This window comes from Macaca mulatta, chromosome 19 (assembly GCF_049350105.2).
Source record: "Macaca mulatta isolate MMU2019108-1 chromosome 19, T2T-MMU8v2.0, whole genome shotgun sequence".
Lineage (NCBI taxonomy): Eukaryota > Metazoa > Chordata > Mammalia > Primates > Cercopithecidae > Macaca > Macaca mulatta.
The window spans coordinates 14,521,818-14,543,113 of record NC_133424.1 but is presented as its reverse complement, the minus strand read 5'-3'; the positions used below and the strand labels follow the sequence as shown (position 1 = coordinate 14,543,113).

Here is a 21,296-nt window from a genome sequence, read left to right as displayed (position 1 = left end):
CCCGCCCAGCTGCCCCCTTTGCCTGGGCCCAGCCTCACCCTGCATAGAGAAAGTCCTCATCCACAATGTTCTTGAGGGACACGCAGACCCGGGGAGGCAGCTTCCGGAAGAGGCGAGGGGAGAGCTGTCCGCTGATCTGGGGAAGGGGCGGTCAGGGCACTTCAGGCACCATCTGCAGCCCCCAGCCCCTCACCCACAGCAGAGGGGCAGGGCAGCTCTCATTGGGTCCAGCCCGGCCCAGCCCACCATAATGGTCTAAAGGAGACCAAGCTCTGGAAGGTGGGAACAACTGAGGCAGATGGGGACAGTAAAGCCAGGCGGACCTCGCTTGAGCCTTCATCTCCACCAGGGACCCACTCCACCTTCCCAGTTCCACACTTCTTCAGCCTCAGGTCCCTCTTGACTGAGCCCAGCATCACTGCCCCCAAGAAAGCTCCCCAATCACCATGTCCCACGCTGGGCCACCTGCTTCCCTCCCTGAAGGTTGTCCCTAAACTGTGGGTATTCATCCTACTAAGGAGGCTGAGACAGGGTCCTGACATGCACCCATCTGTCCCCAACCCACCAGCCTTCAAACGAGGGGGCTTCTCCTCCCTGGGTCAGCTATGGCCTCTGCTGGGGGCCAGTCAAGGCAGATAGAAGGGTGAGCCTAACCAACGACCCAACTCCCCCTTCCCAATTAACTACCGCCTTCCAATGGAATCCCTCATCCCCAAAACTTCACCACGGAAGGATATGTGGGAACTGACAGGCACAAGCCAGGCACAGGGACATCAGAGCAGCCTCACTCTTGCTACCCAGGCTGACTGGGTAGACACAGCTCTGCCTTCAAGACATTCCAACCTGATGGGATGAGTCCTGTCTGGGAAGCTCCCTGTCTGATGGGAGACAAGCCCTGTCCACAGGGAGGTCTCAGTCTGATGGAGGAAACAACCCGGCCAGCCAGGCCCAGGCCGACAGGGGAGACACAATCCCTGCCCAAGGAGCTTCCAAGCTAAGGGCGGAACCACAGCCAAGCCCAGGGAGCTCCCAGGCTAAGGGCGGAGACTGTCCCAGCCCAGGGAGCTCCCAGTCAAAAGGGGGAGACACAGTACTGTCCTTTGAAAGCTATCAGCCTCACGGAGAAGGCGCAGTCCCTGCCCACAGAGACACAGCCTTGCCCCAGTTACTGCCCACCTGCAAGAGATCCACATTTCTGCCCTCCAGAGCTCCCAAACTGATGGGGGAGGGAGACATCATCCCCCAGCTCTGGGAGTTTCCAGTCTGATGGAGGAGACAGAGCCTGCTTCGGTAACTTTCACTCTGCGGGGGAAGACTCAGCCCTATCCAAGGAGCTCCCACACTTTCAATGGGGAGGCCCACCCAGGTACAGGAACTCCCAGCTCAAGTGTGGTCGAGGCTCGGGCAGGGAGAAGAATATCAGGCAGTGGAAGCCCAAAGCCAGCGGCAGGGGCTCTGCAAAGGGGGCGGGAAGGCTCCATTACGGAGGGGCCATGGGAGCAGGGCTTTGAAAAATGGATCTGAACCTGGATCGCCCCCTTCCTCCTGATACTCCCTGCGGCCTCGGAGGAGGGGTCGCCTCCCTCCGAGCCCCCTCCTTGGGGCCCCGCCCCCAACCCCCTCCATCCCAGACCCTTTGCCGGTTACCCGACACAACCTCCTGCATCCAGGCCCCCGACTGAGCCTCCTCCATCCAAGCCATCTCCCCCGGGCCCCGCCCAGGCCCTTCATCCGAGCCCCCTCCCCTGGGGCCCCGCCCCCAACCCCTCACCCCGCGAACGCCCTCCTCCCTCCGCCTCCCTCGTCCCTACTCCCCACCCTCCGGCGCGTTCCCCACTCCGGCTCCAGGCCTCACCTTGACCCGCTCCAGCTGCTTGAGGACGTGCTCCCGCCGCCGCCCTGCTGCCCGCTTCCCTCCGGCTCCCCCGGGGCCGCCGCCGCCGCTCCCAGCCCCGCTGTTCCGCTCCGATTTCGAGCTGGGCGCCATTTTCACCCCCTCCCTCCACTTCCGGAGCAACCGGCCCCTTCGCCCCACCCCTGCCGCCTCCTCATTGGTCCTTTATCGGGACAGCGGCCCGCCGGTTGGGTGAAAGCCCGCACTCGCGCTATGCCTGTCTATCAAAGCCGCCTCGACTCTTGATTGGTAGCGACAGTAACAGCCCCCGCGGCCAGTTGCTGTATTCCCGCCCTGCCTTAAGGACGTACCACTCGGAGGTCCCGTTTGTTCGCCTAGCCCAGATAACTTTGATCTGATAGGTGGATATCTGTGTCTGTCTCAATGGCGTCACGCCCCCTGTGGCTAGCGGGTTTCCATGGAGACCACAGGCGGTCCAGGCCCTTGGGCGGGGCGACGGGAGACTGTGGTCCACCAAGACTCGAGAATCCTCAGCCCCGGGCTGCCCGCGCACGGTCTGGGTGGGCAGAGGCCTGACGAGCATACTTGGGCGACAAAACCAGGCCGAGAAAAGAGATTTACAAAAAAAGGAAAAAACGATGGGATTCGATGAAAGCTTGTTTCCGATGGGCGGATTGGTGGGATGACGGTGTTGATAATGATAGCATCAATCAGGTATCGCTCCACATATGACAGACAAGGTTCTGAGCTTAAACAGTTCGATGTGGCAGGGCCCTGTTGTGCCCATTATGCAGATGATGGCAATACAAATAATTGTGGAAGGGCCGCTCCGTGCATCATATTCGTATACATTACCTCGTTGGTTTTATTGTTTTTAGACAGAGTCTCACTTTGTCACCCAGGCTGGAGTGCAGTGACCTGATCATGGCTCACTGCAGCCTCGACCCTGGGCTCAGATGATCCTCTCATCTTAGCCTCTCATGTAGCTGGTACTACAGACGTGCGCCACCACGCCCGGCTAATTTTTTGTATTTTTAGTAGAGACGAGGTTTCACTATGTTAGCCAGGCTGGTTGCGAACTCCTGACCTCAGGTGTTCCGCCCACCTAGGCCTCCCAAAGTGCTGGAATTACAGGCATAAGCCACCGTGCCTGGCCTAATTTTTTGTATTTTTTGTAGGGATGGAGTTTCACCAAGTTGTCCAGGCTGGTCTCCAAATCCTGGGCTCAAGTGATCCTCCCATCTCTGCTTCCCAAAGTGTTGGGATGACAGGCCAGCCCATTTAATCCTCTGAACAATCAGAGAAGATAGGTTTTTTTAATTATCTTCATTAAAAAATGTTTTTTGTAGAGACGGGGTCTCACTATGTTGCCCAGGCTGCTCTCCTGACCTCAATCGATCATCCCGTCTTGGCCTCCCAAAGTGCTGGGATTACAGGCATAAACCACTGTGCCCAGCTGATTTCAAGGGTTTTAGGAGTTACGTGCCAGAAAACCTGAGTAAGACCAAAATATATGGTTTTTGGGTTTTTTTTAAATTACAACATAATATCACAACTTTTTTTTTTTTTTTTTTGAGATGGAGTTTTGCTCTTGTTGCCCAGGCTGGAGTGCAGTGACACAATCTCAACTCACTGCACCCTTCGCCTCCCGTGTTCAAGCAAGTGATTCTCCTGCCCCAGCCTCCCAAGTATTACAGGCATGCGCCACCAAGCCCGGCTAATCTTTGTATTTTTAGTAGAGACAGGGTTTCACTATGTTGGCCAGGCTGGTCTCAAACTCCTGACCTCAGGTGATCCACCCACCCCACCCTCCAAAAGTGCTGAGATTACAGGCAGGAGCCACTGCGCCCAGCCATCACAATGTATCTTTAGCCAAAGATTCCCATGATTCTTGCATACCCTACGTCCATGGAGAGCAAAGCTGTCCCCAAGACAGTGGGGACACCTGGCTGCTATTGCCTTAACCAAGGGATCAAAATCAACATCACCAGTGATAAGTCATTTTGACGTCACGGATCCCAGCTACGTGATAGGGAGGACATTTGTAACTCTCTGATATTATCCCCAAACCTAGACCCTCAATCTAACCATTAGACAACATCAGACATTTATCTTAAATTGAAAAATGTTCTCAAAATACATTAACAGGCCGGGTGCGGTGGCTCACACCTGTAATCCCAGCACTTTGGGAAGCAGAGGAGGGAGGATCACTTGAACCCAGGAGGTCAAGACCAGCCTGGGCAACATGGCGAAACCCTCGTCTCTACAAAACGTCAAATAAATTAACTGACTCTACTGGCACACATCTATAGCCTCAGCCACTGGGGAGGCTGAGGCAGGAAGATTACTTGAGCACAGGAGGTCGAGGCTACAGTGAGCTCTGATGGTGACACTGCACTCCAGCCTGGGAGACAGAGCAAGACCTTGTCTCAAATAAAAAACAAAACAAGGCCAGGCATGGTGGCTCATGCCTGTAATCCCAGCACTTTGGGAGGCCAAGGTGGGCAGATCACAAGGTCATGAGATCTAGACCATCCTGGCTAACACGGTGAAACCCCATCTCTACTGAAAATACAGAAAATTAGCCAGGCCTGTAGTCTCAGGTGGCACGCGCCTGTAGTCCTAGCTACACGGGAGGCTGAGGCAGGAGAATCACTCGAACTTGGGAGGTGGAGGTTGCAGTGAGTCGAGATCATGCCACTGCACTGCAGCCTGGGCAACAGAGCGAGATTCTGTCTCAAAAAAAAATAAAATAATAAAATAAAAAAATTAGCAGGGTGTGGTGGCGTGAACCTATAGTCCCAGCTACATAGGGGGCTGAGGTGGGAGGATCACCCAAGCCTGGGAGGTCCAGGCTACAGCAAGCGGAGATTGAGCCACTGCACTCCAGCCTGGGCGACAAGAGTGAGATCCTGTTTCAGAACAAAACCCAAAACCCAAAAAACATTAGAGGAAATTGTGTGAAGGGAATAAAAGAACTCTCTGTACCTTCTTTTCTGATCTGAAAATGTCTAATTGTTTCAGGCTGGGCACAGTGACTCACACCTGTAATCCCAGCATTTTGGGAGGCTGAGACAGGAGGATGGCTTGAAGAGAAGAATTTGACCAGTCTCAGCAACTATCAAGACCTCGTCTCTACAAAGAAAAAACTTTTTTTTTTTCATTAGTCAGGTGTGGTAGCACATCTGTCTTCCTATGTACTTGGGAGACTGAGTCGGGAGGATCCCTTGCACCAGGAGTTTGAAGTTACAGTGAGCTGTGATTGCATCACTGCATTCCAGCCTGGGTGACACGAGCAAGACCCTGTCTGTAATAATAATAATAAAATTAAAAATAACAAAAATAAAATAATGTTGTTTCAAAATTCAAAGGGCTGGCACAGTGGCTCACGCCTATAATCTCAACACTTGGGGAGGCCAAGGCAGGTGGATCACTTGAGCCCAGGGGTTCAAGACCAGCCTAACCAACACGGTTAAACCCTGTCTCTGCTAAAAATACAAAAATTAGCCTGGTATGGTGGGCTCCTATAATCCCAGCTACTTAGGAGGCTGAGGCATGAGAATCGCTTGAACCTGGGAGGCAGAGGTTTCAGTGACACAGAGCGAGACTCTGTATCAATAAATAAAGACATAAATAACCTCAAAGTTTTTAAAAGAGCATGGGGGAGGAATTTTTTTTTTTTTTTTTTTTTTTGAGATGGAGTCTCACTGTGTCGCCCAGGCTGGAGTGCAATGGCGCCATCTCGGCTCACTGCAACCTCCGCCTCCCAGGTTCAAGCGATTCTCCTGCCTCAGCCTCCCAAGTAGCTGGGACTACAGGCATGTGCCACCATGCCCAGGTAATTTTTTTTTCCTTTTTTTTTTTTTTTTTTTTTGTATTTTTAGTAGAGGCGGGGTTTCACCATGTTAGCCAGGAGGGTCTCGATCTCCTGACCTGGTGATCCACCCACCTTGGCCTCCCAAAGTGCTGGGATTACAGGTGTGAGCCACTGCGCCTGGCCAGGAGGATGTTATTATGATTCCTATGTGCAGAATGGTTGGAGGGATGAGGGTGGGAGCAGGAATAGTCTTGGGGGAGCTAGGAGGGTAGGTGATGCTGACTTAGATTCATCTATTAGCAATGAAAATGGAGAATACTGGCTGCGGTGGCTCACGCCTGTAATCTCAGTGCTTTGGAAGACCAAGGCAGGAGATGGCTTAAGTGGGAGAATTGCTTGAAGTCTCCCTTGATCACCACAGACCAACCTGGGTAACATAGAACCCATCTCTATTAAAAAAATTTTTTTTTTCTTTTTTTTTTTCTTCCTTTGAGACAGAATCTCGCTCTGTCACCCAGGCTGGAGGGCAGTGGCATGATCTCAGCTCACTGCAAGCTCCACCTCCTGGGTTCACGCCATTCTCCTGCCTCAGCTTCGCGAGTGGCTGGGATTACAGGCGCCCGCCACAAGGCCCGGCTAATTTTTTGTATTTTTAGTAGAGATGGGATTTCACCGTGTTAGCCAGGATGGTCTCAATCTCCTGACCTAGTGATCCACCCGCCTCGGCCTCCCAAAGTGCTGGGATTACAGGCGTGAGCCACCGTGCCTGGCCAAAAATTTTAAAAATTAGCATGAGAGCGGGAGCCTGTACTCCCAGCTACTTGGGAGACTGAGGTGAGAGGATCGCTTGAGCCCAGGAGTTCAAAGCTGCCAGTGAGCCGTGATCGCACCACTGACTTCAGCCTGGGCAACAGAATGAGACACTGTCTCAGAAATAATAATAAAAATAGGCCGGGCGCGGTGGCTCAAGCCTGTAATCCCAGCACTTTGGGAGGCCGAGACGGGCAGATCACGAGGTCAGGAGATCGAGACCATCCTGGCTAGCACGGTGAAACCCCGTCTCTACTAAAAAATACAAAAAAAAAACTAGCCGGGCGAGGTGGCGGGTGCCTGTAGTCCCAGCTACTCGGGAGGCTGAGGCAGGAGAATGGCGTGAACCCGGGAGGCGGAGCTTGCAGTGAGCTGAGATCCGGCCACTGCACTCCAGCCTGGGCGACAGAGCGAGACTCCGTCTCAAAAAAAAAAAAAAAAAAAAAAGAAATAATAATAAAAATAAAGAAAGAAAATGGAGAAAAGTGGCCATAGTCAGAGCCGATGGGGTCATTTTCAAGGACAAGATATTGGGATACGGGCAAGGAGACAGAAGTTCATGATGACTTTAGCATCTGAGTGGAATATTTAGCAAAATGTTAGTGCATTTTCTGATATGAGGAAGACTAGGGAGAAGTCAGTTTGGACCAAGTCAGTTGAACACGTAGATGGGACAAACAGACAGTTTTTCCTTCTACATCACATCACTCTCAATCCTTCGCTTCTGACACCAGATGATGGGGGGAGCTTCTTCCAAATCAAGTAATGCCCCAATTCTTTGTGGATGCCAACGCAGTGTCCTGCAATTTACTTCAATTCTCTCTCTTTTTTTTTTGAAATGGAGTTTTGCTCTTTGTCGCCCAGGCTGGAGTGAAATGGCGCGATCTTGGCTCACTGCAACCTCTGTCTCCCGGGTTCAAGTGATTCTCCTGCCTCAGCCTCCCAAATAGCTGAAATTACAGGCTCGCACCACCAGGCAAGGCTAATTTTTGTATTTTCAGTAGAGACAGGTTTTCGCCATGTTGGCCAGGCTGGTTTTGAGCTCCTGGTCTCAGGTGATCCGCCCACCTTGGCCTCCCAAAGTGCTGGGATTCCAGGCATGAGACACCATGGCCAATCTTTTTTTTTTTTTTTTTTTCCTGAGATAGAGTCTTGCTCTTTCACCCAGGCTGGAGTGCAGTGGTGCAATCTTGGCTGACTGAAACCTCCGCCTACAATTATTATCAAGGTGTTTTTATGGTGATTTTTTTTTTTTTTTTTTTTGAGACAGGCTGGAGTGCAGTGGTATGATCATAGTTCACTGTAGCCTTGACCTCCCAGGCTCATGCAATTCTCCCACCTCAGCCTCCCGAGTAGCTACACGTGTCAATAATACAGGGATTACAGGTGCTTATCACCACGCCCAGCTGATTTTTGTATTTTTGGTAGAGACGGGGTTTCACCATGTTGGCCAGGCTGGTCTCAAACTCCTGACCTCGGGTGATCTGCCCACCTTGGCCTCCCAAAGTGTTGAGATTACAGGCGTGAGCCACCACACCCAACCTAATTTTTGTATTTTTAGTGAAGACGGGGTTTCACCATGTTGGCCAGGCTGGTCTTGAACTCCTGACCTCAGGTGATCCACCTACTTTGGCCTCCCAAAGTGCTGGAATTACAGGCGTGAGCCATTGCGCACGGCCAAGACTTCCCTATTTCTAGTCATTGGTCACTTGGACTCTCCCTTAATACGCATATGTATTTGTTTACAAATAACCCAACTGTACAGGTGCATTTAGACCACTCTTTCTAGCCTATGAATTAAATCATGCCTGGAAAATGGCCATAAAACAGGATGGGGCAAGTAAATAGAACTAAAAATTACGATTCATTTCCCACATCCAACTTTGGAGACCAGTGGCTTTGAACACAGAAAGCCTTGGGCTCAGTTTTCCTTGTGGTCCCAACTCCTCACTGCTTCCCTGTTACAGGTCATCCCACTTTTACGCAGTAGTGATAGAAACTCGATTTTTTCTTTTTTCCAAGACAGAGTCTTGCTGTGTCTCCCAGGCTGGAGTGCATGGCTCTCGGCTTACTGCAACCTCTGCCTCCTGGGTTCAAGCAATTCTAGTGCCTCAGCCTCCCGAGTAAGCTGGGATTACAGGTACCCACCACCATGTCCGGCTAATTTTTAGTAGAGATGGCTTTCACTGTGTTGGCCAGGCTGGTCTCAAACTCCTTACCTCGTGATCCACCCACCTCGTCCTCCCAAAGTGCTAGGATTACAGGTATGAGCCACCGCACCCAGCCAAGAAACTCTGTTTTTATCTGGACATGTGGCTTGCCAGTAGAAAGATGGTGTTTCTCAGCCTCCCTTGAAGTTAGCAGTGCATATCCACCATTTCCTTTCTTTTCTTTTTTGGAGACAGGGTCTTGTTCTGTTGCCCAAGTTGGAGTGCAGTGGCACTCCACCTAGGCTCAAGCAATCCTCCCACTTCAGCCTCCCAAGGAGCTGGAACTACACTGTGCCCAGCGAATTCAAAAAAAAATTTTTTTGAAATGGAGTCACGCTCTGTTGCCCAGGCTGGAGTGCAGTGGCGTGATCTCGGCTCACTGCAACCTGTGCCTCCTGAGCTCAAGCGATTCTCCTGCCTCAGTCTCCTGAGTAGCTGGGATTACAGTCATACACCACTATACACAGCTAATTTTTTTTTTTTTTTGTATTTTTTAGTTGACATGGGATTTCTTCCACCACGCTGGCCAGGCTGGTCTCAAACTCCCGACCTCACATGATCTGTCCGTCTCCCAAAGTGCGGGGATTACAGGTGTGAGCATTCTGGGTGCACGGCCGGATAAATACTGATTATAATAAATAATAAATACTGATTACGCCAGGCTCCATGCTGGATGCTGGGACTACATTGATGGACCATAGTCCATTGTTATCCCTGCAGAGGCCCCTGCTGGGTAGTGCAGAGCTGGGCAGGACTGGGCAGGACTGGACAGGACAGGATGGCAGAAGGGGAGTTTGTGGCAGGGAGATAAGGCCAGTGGGTTATGCACCGGAGCAATGGTTAGGTTCCTAGCCAATCAGCACATTCCATCCCTCTGGCCCCCAGGGATTGGTTCTGGATGGACACATGACCAAATTTAGGCCAATGAGATTTAAGTTTGAGGCTTTCTGCTAAAGCCAGGGAAGAACGCATGTTGGTTCTGGGAATATCTTAGCACCACATGCAGAAGCCTGCAGGTAGAGTTCAGAGTTCACGAAAGAATTCATCTAAAAGATATCACTGAAGCCCCTGGATCCAGCTGTGCCTGAAGGATACAGGTTTTCTGTTCATGAACCAATAAATGCCCTCGTTTGTATTAGCTAGTTCAGTTTGGGTTCTCCTCCCTTTGCAATGGAAAGAGGCTTGCCAGGAACTCAAACATCTTGGTTCTTATTGCCGCTTCCCTGGGGGCTAGGACTGATACAGTAGTCCTGTCTCCCTAGAGTTACCCCATGACTCTGCTAACGAGACTGAGGAACCTCCACCCAACGTCCAAGCTAATGGCCATCCATCCCATGGGGAGTACTTGAGATAGGACCTGTTGTTCTCTTCTGGCCAACGCTAAGACCCGTCTCCTGTCTCACCCCACGAAGTGGGATTCTCAGGAGGTCACAGAGCCCTAGGAAACATGAACAAATAACCACCTCTCTGGGCCCGTGTTTCTTAACTTTTTTTTTTTTTTTTTTTTTTGGGATGGAGTCTCACACTGTTGCCCAGGCTGGAGTGCAGTGATGCAATCTCGGCTCACTGCAACCTCCACCTCCCAGGTTCAAGAGATTCTCCTGCCTCAGCCTCCCGAGTAGCTGGGATTACAGGTGCCTGCTGCCACGCCTGGCTAGTTTTTTTGTATTTTTAGTAGAGACGGGGTTTCACCTTGTTGGCCAGGATGGTCTTGAACTCCTGACCTTAGGTAATCTGCCCACCTCAGCCTCCCAAAATGCTGGGATTACAGGCGTGAGCCACCGCGCCCAGCCACTGTTTCTTGATCACTTCCTCCCTCCCCTGTATCACTGCCTGCCTTCTCTGGGATAAATGCACTCAATCCTTGTCTCAAGCTCTACTTCTGGGAGACTCCAACTCAGGGCCTTGGCCACTCCCAAGCTGAGCAGACACTAAACTTTTTTTTTTTTTTTTTTTGAGACGGAGTCTCACTGTCGCCCAGGCTGGAGTGCAGTGGTGTGATCTTGGCTCACTGTAACCTCCAGCTCTCAGGTTCAAGTGATTCTCCGGCATTAGCCTCCTGAGCAGCTGGGATTACAGGCACGCACCACCATGCCCAGGAAATTTTTGTATTTTTAGTAGAGACGGGGTTTCACCATGTTGGCCAGGCTGGTTTCGAACTCCTGACCTCAGGTGATCCACCCGCCGTGACCTCCCAAAGTGCTGAGATTACAGTTGTGAGCCACTGTGCTTGGCCAACACTATACTTTTATTTTTTCTATTTTTATTTATTTTATTTTATTTTATTCTTGAGACAGAGTCTTGCTCTGTCGCCCAGGCTGGAATGCAGTGGAGCAATCTCGGCTCACTGCAAGCTCCGCCTCCTGGGTTCACACCATTCTCCTGCCTCAGCCTCCCGAGTAGCTGGGACTACAGGTGCCCGCCACCACGCCCGGCTAATTGTTTGTATTTTTTTTAGTAGAGATGGGGTTTCACCGTGGTCTTGATCTCCTGACCTCGTGGTCCGCCTGCCTCAGCATCCCGAAGTGCTGGGATTACAGGCACGAGCCACCGCGCCTGGCTACTATACTTTTATTTTTATTTATTTATTCATTTTTGAGACAGGGTCTCACTCTGTCATCCAGGCTGGTGTGCAGTAGCATGAACATGGCTCACTGCAGTTTCGACCTCCTGGGCTCATGTGATCCTCCCACCTCAGCCTCCCTGGTAGCTGGGACTACAGGCAAGCACCACCATGCCCTGCTATGTTTTGTTTTGTTTTGTTTTGTTTTGTTTGAGACAGAGTCTCACACTGTAGCCCAGGCTGGAGTGCAGTAGCATGATCTCGGCTCACTGCAACCTCCGCCTCCCGGGTTCAAGCCATTTTCCTGCCTCAGCCTCCAGAGTAGCTGGGATTACAGGCACGTGCCACCACGCCAAGCTAATTTTTGTATTTTTAGTAGAGATGGGGTTTCACCACGTTGGCCAGGCTGGTCTTGAACTCCTGACCTCAGCTGATCCGCCCGCCTCGGCCTCCCAAAGTGCTAGGATTATAAGTGTGAGCCACTGTGCCTGGCCCCCGCTAAGTTTTAAAAAAAAGTTTTTCGGCGGGGCGCGGTGGCTCACGCCTGTAATCCCAGCACTTTGGGAGGCCGAGGCGGGCGGATCACAAGGTCAGGAGATCGAGACCACGGTGAAACCCCGTCTCTACTAAAAATACAAAAAATTAGCCGGGCGCGCTGGCGGGCGCCTGTAGTCCCAGCTACTCAGGAGGCTGAGGCAGGAGAATGGCGTAAACCCAGGAGGCGGAGCTTGCAGTGAGCCGAGATCACACCACTGCACTCCAGCCTGGGCGACAGAGCGAGACTCCGTCTCAAAAAACAAAAAAACAAACAAACAAAAAAAAAAGTTTTTAGAGACGGGGTCTCACCATTACTGCCCAGGCTGGTCTCTAACTCCTGGGCTTGAGCCATCCTCCTGCCTCAGCTTCCAAAAGTGTTGAGATTATACAGGCGTGAGCCACCACACCCAGCCACCATTCTTAAAATATTCTACCTACTCCGTCGTTTTGCTTCAAGACAGCTCTCTGAGGGAGGAGGTTTGTCATTCACCCCCCCTCCTTTTTTTTTTCTTTATTTAAAAACAGGGTTTTACTCTGTTGCCCAGACTGGCGTGCAGTGGCACATAGCTTATTATAACCTCAAACTTGAGCCCAGGGGCTCAAGTGATCCTCCTGCCTTGGCCTCCTGAGTAGCTGGGACTATGGGTGTGCACCACTGTACCAGGCTAGTTGTTATTATTATTATTATTGAGACAGAGTCTCGCTCTGTTGCCCAGGCTGGAGTGCAGTGACGTGATCTCCACCTCCCAGGTTCAAGCGATTCTCGTGCCTCAGTCTCTGGAGTAGCTAGGATTACAGGCGCGTGCCATCATGCCCAGCTAATTTTTGTATTTTTAGTAGAGACGAGGTTTCACCATGTTGGCCTGGCTGCTCTGGAACTCCTGACCTCAGGTGATCCGCCTGCCTAAGCCTCCCAAAGTGCTGGGATTACAGGTGTGAGTCATGGAGCCCAGCCCAGACTAATTTTTTTTTTTTAAGAGACAGGGTCTCACTATATTGCCCAGTCTGGTCTCAAATTCCTGGCCTCAAGAGATCCTCCTAGCCAGATGCAGTGGCTCACGCCTGTAATCCCAGCACTTTGGGAGGCTGAGGTGGGCAAATCACCTGAGGTCAGGAGTTCGAGACCAGCCTGGCCAACTTGGCGAAACCCTATCTGTACTAAAACTACAAAAATTAGCTGGGCATGGTGGCAGGTGCCTATAATCCCAGCTACTCAGGAGGCTGAGGTAGGAGAATCAGTTGATCCCCGGAGGTGGAGGTTGCAGTGAGCCTAGATCACGCCACTGCATTCCAGCCTAGGCGACAGAGTGACAGAGTGAGACTCTGTCTCAAAAAAAAAAAAAAAAGGCCGGGCGCTGTGGCTCAAGCCTGTAATCCCAGCACTTTGGGAGGCCGAGGTGGGCGGATCACGAGGTCAGGAGATCGAGACCATCCTGCCTAACACGGTGAAACCCCTCTCTACTAAAAAATACAAAAAACTAGCCGGGCGATGTGGCGGACGCCTGTAGTCCCAGCTTCTCGGGAGGCTGAGGCAGGAGAATGGCGTGAACCCGGGAGGCGGAGCTTGCAGTGAGCTGAGATCTGGCCACTGCACCCCAGCCTGGGCGACAGAGTGAGACTCCATCTCAAAAAAAAAAAAAGAGAGAGAGATCCTCCTGTCTCAGCTTCCCAAAGCACTGGGATTACAGATATAAACCACAGCACCCAACCTGTCAATCCCATTTTATGTGTGGGAAAGCTGAGGTCTGGGCAGAAGGACCTGTCTGAAGCCGCCCTGTTGCTAAGTGGTGGGTCTGGGAGATTTGACCTTAGGTGGAGACCAGCTTGGCACCCCCATCCACAGGTGCGAAAGCCGTGGGATATGCCAGGCACTGTTCTGAATGCACACTTCATATAATCCTTACAACACTGTGGGGAGTACGGGGTGGTAAGCCAACCATTACCCCACTTGACAGAGAGGGAAACCAAGGCCCTGAGAGGTGGCACAGCCCAGGTTCAAACCCAGGCGGGCTGGCACCAAGCTCACACTCTTAACCACCAGGCTGATGCCTGGATATATGTAATTTCCTTCCAGGCGGCTGTGGCCATTTGTCGGGGGAGGGGGGGGCGGTGTCTGGAGCAAGATCAGCCAGCAGAGGGGATATGGGTGCCGGGCAGCAGACCTGGTCAGGAGCTCCCAGGCTGGCATCTGGGCTGCCAGGCTAACCTTAGGCCTCTCTAATCCCTCACTGCTGCCCGTCCCTGCTTCTCGGAACTCTCCTGTGCCCCGAAGCTCCCCCCATCCCTCCGTCCCCACCCCTACTCCTGCGGTCGTCCCAAATACCAGACAGGACGAATCTCAGCTTTTCCCCAAACATTCCTTGTTCTTGTGGCCCGGCCCAGGCTGGCTGAGGTTACGAAAGCGGAGATGGGGTGGTTGTTGGCGGGAGGGGGGACCAAGGGGATGGGCTGGCCTGTCCTCACCACCCCATCCGGCCGCCTGCCCGTCCTCCCCAGGGCGGGGAAGGGGGTGGGCCAGCTCCCCCAAAGCCCCGGGAGAACAGGCTGTTGTGGGGGGTGGCCTGGGTCTGGAGATGGGGTGCAGTGGTGGCCACAGCAGAGACTCCAGGAGGTGACCGCCTGGTTTGCATGAGGGAGTCCTGGTCAGCAGCTTGGGCGAGACGGCAGAGTCAGGGCTGGCCATGGTAAGGTGGGGCACGGGAGGGTCTGAGGGTGGGGCCTGCCTGCCTCCCCACCCCCACTCTGCCAACTGGCCACTGCCTCCCCACTAAGACCCTCCCCGAGGAGGGGATGCTCCAGTCACCATGGCGACCCCGCGCCCAGCCCGGAGACAGGCTGACCCTCCCTTCCCCGCAGTGGCTGAGCCTGCTGCTGCTCCTGCTGTTGCCGGGCCCCCTGCCCGTGGCTGGCATGGAGGACGCTGCCTTCCCTCACCTGGGGGAGAGCTCGCAGCCCCCGCCCCGGGCCTGCCCCCCGCGCTGCTCCTGCCCCCGAGTCGACACTGTGGACTGTGATGGCTTGGACCTTCGGGTGTTCCCGGACAACATCACCAGAGCCGCTCAGCACCTCTCCTTGCAGGTGGGGCCCAGGGAGGGGAGTAGGGGCACCCAGGGCTGAGACCCAGAGGTGAGGGGAGCTGGAGGGGTGCCCCAGGGCTGAGGAGCGTGGTGGGGTGTAGGAACATACGTGCGGGAGGGCGGCGTGGAGCTGGCTGTGATGGAGCTTTGCCTGGGCACATTGGCTCTGCATGCCCCAGGTGAGGGGGTGAGTGTGGACATGCTGGAAGTTGTTGGGGACTGAGGGTTAGTGGGCGTTAGGGTTAACATCTTGGCGGTTATAGTGTTGTTTGGAGTCAGTGTGATGGGGAGTTTGGGGTTATGGGGATGTTGTGGCATTGGGGGTTGATGGTGGGGGTGATGGCACATTTGCGGTCGATGGTGGGGGTGTTGGGGCATGTGGGGTCGATTGTAGGGGTGACGGCAGGCACATTTGGGGTTGGTTGTGGGGGTGATGATGCATTTGGGGGCGATTGTGGGGGTGATGGCATATTTGGGGTCAGTTGTGGGGGTGATGGCACATTTAGGGTCGATTGTGGGGGTGATGGCACATTTAGGGTCGATTGTGGGGGTGATGGCACATTTGGGGTCGGTTGTGGGGGTGATGGCACATTTGGGGTCGGTTGTGGGGGTGATGGCATATTTGGGGGCGATTGTGGGGATGATGGCACATTTGGGGTCGGTCGTGGGGGTGATGGCACATTTGGGGGCGGTCGTGGGGGTGATGGCGTATTTGGGATTGGTCGTGGGTGTGATGGCACATTTCGGGTCAATTGTGGGTGTGATGGCACATTTCGGGTCAATCGTGGGTGTGATGGCACATTTCGGGTCAATCGTGGGTGTGATGGCACATTTCGGGTCGATCGTGGGGGTGATGGCACATTTGGGGTCGATCGTGGGGGTGATGGCACATTTCGGGTCGATTGTGGGGGTGATGGCACATTTGGGGTCGATTGTGGGTGTGATGGCACATTTGGGGTCGATTGTGGGGGCAATGGCACTTTCGGGGTTGATTGTGGGGGTGTTGGGGGACCTGGGGTCAGTTGTGGGGTGATGGCGCATTTGGGGTCGGTTGTGCGGGTTTGGGGTTTGACATCTTGGCAGTTACAAAACCGGTCAGGATGATGGGGTGTTTAGGATCAACTGTGGGGGTGAAGATGGGATGAGGCTGGTTTGGGCTGATGGGAAGTTGAGAATCAGTGCTTGGGGTTACTTGGTCATGGGGTCACAGGTGTGAACACCCCAACTCTTGCCCTGCAGAACAACCAGCTCCAGGAACTCCCCTACAATGAGCTGTCCCGCCTCAGTGGCCTGCGAACCCTCAACCTCCACAACAACCTCATCTCCTCAGAAGGTGAGGGGCAGAGGGAGGCAGCCTCTCTGGGGCTGAAGGACTGACCGAGGTCTCAGCTGCCATCCCCTTCCCCCGCCCCGTCTGCGGGCAGCTCTGTCGCAGTTCCCAGAACTGCCCTTTGCTGAGCAGGATGGAAACTCAGGGGCTGGGGTGGGGGTTGGGGGCTGTGGCTTTTGAGTAGGGATGGGGAGGAGGGGATCTGAGGGCCTGGGGAGCCTCTGCCAGTTCCCAGCCCAGAACCCTGAGGCAGCTGGGAGCCCAGACTCCCCCTCCACCCAAGACCAGGCCTTCACTGCCCCCCACTCTCCCAGGCCTTCCTGACGAGGCCTTCGAATCCCTCACCCAGCTGCAGCACATCTACGTGGCTCACAACAAGGTGAGCCCCCAGCCCCACCCGCAGGCTGAGCCCAGAGAGGGTGCAGCTTCGGTCACACAGCCCAGGGTGTGGAGGGGACAGCTCTGCTGGGGAAGGGGTGGGGCCAGGGCGCACCAGGACCAGTGCGGCTGTGGGCTGTGTCCCCACAGCTCTCAGTGGCCCCTCAGTTTCTGCCCCGGTCCCTCCGCGTCGCGGATCTGGCTGCCAACCAAGTGATGGAGATCTTCCCCCTCACCTTTGGGGAGAAGCCGGCACTCAGGTAGGCCCTGGCCCAGCCCAGGCCCCCAGGCCTCAGATACGTCTGGGTCACGCCTGGTTCTAGGAGCAATGAGGGAGTTAAGACCTTGCCCTTGGCCGGGTGCAGTGGCTCACTCCTGTAATCCCAGCACTTTGGGAGGCCAAGATGGGAGGATCATCTGGGATCAGGGGTTCGAGACCAGCCTGGCCAAGTCTCTACATAAAATACAAAAATTAGCTGGGTGTGGTGGCACGTGCCTGTAATCCCAGCCACTCAGGAGGCTGAGGTAGGACACTTGCTTGAACCTAGGAGGTGGAGGGTGCAGTGAGAGGAGATCGTGCCGCTGCACTCAAGCCTGGGTGACAGAGTGAGACTCTGTCTCAAAATTTAAAAAAAAAAAAAAAAAAAAAAGCCTTGTCCTGGAGGGCTTAACTGGGGGCAGATCCTTTGCTTGGGGAGTGAGAGGAGGGCACAGTTATACCCTGGGAGGAGAGTGAGGGGGGAGACAGGGCCCTGTATGCTGTGTCAGAACTCCAGACTGAGGTGGAGACAGTATGTGCAGGGACACACACACACTCTTACACAGACTCACATACACACCTGCACACACAACCACACGAACACATGCTTATGCACATACATGCAATCACGTGCACACACAAGCACACAGACTGACATACACACCTGCACACACTTCCAATCACATGCATACAGGCACACACTCATGCATGCACATGCAATAACATCCTCACACAAGCACACACACAGACTCACATACACACCTGCATACACTTCCAATCACATGCACACAGGCACACACTCATGCACATATGTACACACATGCACCCACGCACTCTTGCACATGCATACATACACACAGTTGCACACTCACATACACACACACACACACACTTATGCACAGGCACATAGCACACACTTGCGTATACATACACACATGCACACCCACACACTCTTACAATCACACGTGCACACACACTCCACATATGCACACACTCGTTACACTTACACATGCACACTGCTCACACACATGCACACACATCTATTCATACAACACATACACTCACCTGCACACCTACACACAGTCACATGCACACATGCACAATTACTCTCACACAGACGCTACACATGCACACACACACACACTCTCTGAAGGCGACCCTGAGCAGAGTATGGTGTGGGAGTAGGGTGGTGGGAGGCGAGGGGCAGGCTGGTGGCCGGAGCCTGGCTCTCCTCAGGTCCGTGTACCTCCACAACAACCAGCTGAGCAACGCTGGCCTGCCCCCTGACGCCTTCCGCGGCTCCGAGGCCGTCACCACCCTCAGCCTCTCGAACAACCGGTTCAGTTACCTGCCGCCCAGCCTGCCATCCTCACTTGAGCGGCTCCACCTGCAGGTAGCCCTGCTGTAGGTCCCACCCTGGGGCCAGACTCCCTTCATCTCTTTCCAGGGGGACCCCTCCAGTTCCTAGCTTTCCATCCTTCCCAATTGCCCCTCAGAATTCCAGTGGTCGGAGTTATCTTTCTTTGAATCACTTTATTGGAAATCACTTTGAGCTCAAGGCAAGCTCCCCGTCACTCCCTTACTCAAGAGCCTTCTGTGGCTTCCCGCTGCCCTCATCCCAGACTCAGGTCTCATTCTGTTCTCCCTTCTCCAGAACAATCTCATCTCCAAGGTGCCCCGAGGAGCCCTGAGCCGCCAGACTCAACTCCGCGAGCTCTACCTCCAGCACAACCAGCTGACCGACAGCGGCCTGGATGCCACCACCTTCAGGTACAGGATGATAGGGGCAGAAGGGGCTGAGAATTTATAGTCGGGGGTCCCAACCTTCAGTCCCCCTTCCCTGGATGGCTCCTAAGCCACGGCCTCATTTACTGAGTGTCTGCTGCTCACTGGGCTCGGCAGAGCACTGGGTGGGTGTCCCTGTTCCCCACAGCCCTGCACTGACATCGTAAGTCTCACATGCATTTCCATCTCGCCTCTACCCTGGTCACCCCCGTAGCTAACTCTCAGGCTGGAATCTGCCCTGAGCACCCCAAGTTTACCTCCCACCCAGCTCTCTCAACGCATCACTCCCAAGTTGAAATTTCCAGCTTAAATCTGTCTCAGGACCACTCCCCAACCTCCTCGCCAAAATCTGTCAGGCACCCCACTCCAAGTGCCCCACCTGACACCGACCCTCTCTCCTACCAGCAAGCTGCATAGCCTTGAATACCTGGATCTCTCCCATAACCAGCTGACCACCGTGCCCGCCGGCCTGCCCCGGACCCTGGCTATCCTGCATCTGGGCCGCAACCGCATCCGACAGGTGGAGGCAGCTCGGCTGCACGGGGCGCGTGGTCTGCGCTATTTGTTGCTGCAGCACAACCAGCTGGGGAGCTCAGGGCTGCCCGCCGGGGCTCTGCGGCCGCTGCGGGGCCTGCACACGCTGCACCTCTATGGCAATGGGCTGGACCGCGTGCCTCTGGCCCTGCCCCGCCGCCTGTGTGCCCTGGTGCTGCCCCACAACCACGTGGCTACGCTGGGTGCCCGCGACCTGGCCGCCACACCGGGCCTGATGGAGCTTAACCTGGCCTATAACCGCCTGACCAGCGCCCGCGTGCACCACCGGGCCTTCCGCCGGCTGCGCACCCTGCGCAGCCTGGACCTGGCGGGGAATCAGCTAACCCGGCTGCCCATGGGCCTTCCCACTGGCCTGCACACCCTGCGGCTGCAACGCAACCAGCTGCGGATGCTCGAGCCGGAACCTCTGACCGGCCTGGACCAACTGAAGGAGCTCAGCCTGGCACACAACCGGCTCCGGGTCGGTGACATCGGGCCAGGCACCTGGCATGAGCTCCAAGCCCTCCAGGTCAGGCACAGGCTGGTTAGCCACACTATCCCCAGGGCCTCTCCATCCCCCTGCCTGCACTGCCACATCCCAAACATTCTAGTTAGCTGGTCAAGCAATCAGAACAAGAAAATGGTAAGAGTGGGTTAGAAGGTGATGAGGAGGCTGGGTGAGGTGGCTCATGCCTGTAATCCCAGTGCTTTGGGAAGCCAAGGCAGGAGAATCGCTTTAGGCTATGGGTTTGAGACCAGCCTGGCAACATAGCAAGACCCTATCTCTACCAAAAAAACCTAGCCAAGCGTGGTGTTGCATGCCTGTAGTCCCAGCTATTCAGGAGACTGAGGCGGGAGGATCGCTTGAGCCCAGAAGTTTGAGGCAGCAGTGAGCCATGATCGGGCCACTGCCCTTCAGACTGGGCAACACAGCAAGACCCTGTCTCTTGAAAAAAAAAAAGTGATGAGAGAGGTATGGTGCGATTGACTGAATCATTTAATCAAGTGGGGACCCGTCTGTCTGTGCCTTCCTGGGAAGGGTCTTAGTTTACCACTGCAGAGGGGAGGAATTTGGCAGTCATGTGGGGTGGGGGCAGAAGGGACAGGCTGGTATGAAGGAGGCAGGAGACTTTCAAGGAGAGAGGTTGGGGGCTGGCTGAGCTGAGTGGCCCAGGCCTGCGGCTGCCACGACACCATCTATAACCCCCTGCCCAGATGCTGGACCTCAGCCACAACGAGCTGTCCTTTGTGCCCCCGGACCTGCCTGAGGCCCTGGAGGAGCTGCACCTTGAGGGCAATCGCATCGGCCACGTGGGCCCCGAGGCCTTCCTCAGCACGCCCCGCCTGCGTGCCCTCTTCCTCAGGTGCCCCGAGGGTGGCTGGAGGGGTGGAGGTGGGCAGGGGAGGGCCTGGGAGGGTCACGACCGCCTCTCTGTGCAGGGCCAACAGGCTTCACATGACGAGCATCGCGGCCGAGGCCTTCCTGGGGCTCCCAAACCTGGGTGTGGTGGACACAGCAGGGAATCCGGAGCAGGTCCTGATCCAGCTGCCTCCCACCACCCCACGTGGGCCACGGGCAGGGGGCCCCTGATCCTGGAGAGGTCCAGCAGAGCAGCCCAGACTCCTGGGGCTCCGCTGGGCCGTGGACTGAAGAGACAACACCCACCGTGGGCCCTCTGTCTGGCTCTCCTGGGCCTCCAGGGCTGGGCCTGCTCTGCCTGGCACTGGCGAAGGCACTGAGGCACGCAGCTGGCATACTCCAGGCTCACAGACCACGCTGGCCTGGCAGGACACGCCCTACCCCAAACTCCCAACACGGATGGAGGCAGCAACAATAAAGCCAAACCCTTCCAGCGCTCAGCACGGACCAGGCACCCTTTGGGGGCTCTGTCCACAGACTCCTCCCCACGACCAGTCCAGCTGGGGAAACTGAGGCTCTGTGATGCTAAGTGGGTCAGGACTGAATTTTGAGGTCCTAAGGCACACACTGGGGTCACCAGACAGCACCCTGTGCGACCCAGCCACGTGTGATTGCAGGGACGCCCAAGGCCACCCACTGAAAAAACACTGGGTGACAGATACAGGGCCCCTCAAGTGTATCCCCCACAGCAAGCATGGGAATGAAATGCACCCTTCAAGCT

The 21,296-nt window shown here is 54.7% G+C and overlaps 2 protein-coding genes across 18 annotated transcripts in view; one reads left to right on the top strand and one right to left on the bottom strand.

The window, feature by feature from the left end:
- DCAF15 (DDB1 and CUL4 associated factor 15) overlaps window positions 1–1,991 on the bottom strand; it is a 9,100-nt gene extending 7,109 nt beyond the window's left edge. For 8 of the 9 annotated variants that reach the window (XM_015123111.3, XM_077977728.1, XM_077977731.1 and 5 more), the window contains exons 1-2: window positions 1,856–1,991; window positions 39–136 (exon numbers count right to left, since the gene is read on the bottom strand). In XM_015123111.3, coding sequence (XP_014978597.1) covers window positions 39–136; window positions 1,856–1,987 — 230 coding nt within the window. In that variant the 5' untranslated portion in view covers window positions 1,988–1,991. The remainder of the gene's footprint in view (window positions 1–38; window positions 137–1,855) is intronic. The other variant, XM_077977729.1, reaches the window with a different exon arrangement.
- On the top strand, window positions 1,096–21,296 carry PODNL1 (podocan like 1). Of its 9 annotated transcripts, none has more exons than XM_077977679.1 (10): window positions 1,109–1,290; window positions 14,649–14,870; window positions 16,109–16,202; window positions 16,514–16,578; window positions 16,728–16,837; window positions 18,073–18,229; window positions 18,491–18,606; window positions 19,027–19,684; window positions 20,371–20,519; window positions 20,596–21,296. In XM_077977679.1, the coding sequence occupies exons 1-10, from the start codon at window positions 1,267–1,269 to the stop codon at window positions 20,744–20,746; spliced, it is 1,746 nt and encodes a 581-aa protein (XP_077833805.1). In that variant the 5' UTR covers window positions 1,109–1,266; the 3' UTR covers window positions 20,747–21,296. The 9 variants fall into 9 exon arrangements, with proteins under 9 accessions (XP_077833802.1, XP_077833809.1, XP_077833810.1 ...); XM_077977681.1 differs by lacking the exon at window positions 1,109–1,290 and adding an exon at window positions 14,117–14,476; XM_077977682.1 differs by lacking the exons at window positions 1,109–1,290; window positions 18,073–18,229 and adding exons at window positions 14,203–14,476; window positions 18,284–18,395.

Coding starts and splice junctions, on each gene's coding strand:
- PODNL1 (XM_077977676.1), top strand. Junction 14,871..16,108: donor CTCAGCACCTCTCCTTGCAG/GTGGGGCCCAGG, acceptor CTTGCCCTGCAG/AACAACCAGCTCCAGGAACT. Junction 18,607..19,026: donor CTGGATGCCACCACCTTCAG/GTACAGGATGAT, acceptor CTCTCCTACCAG/CAAGCTGCATAGCCTTGAAT.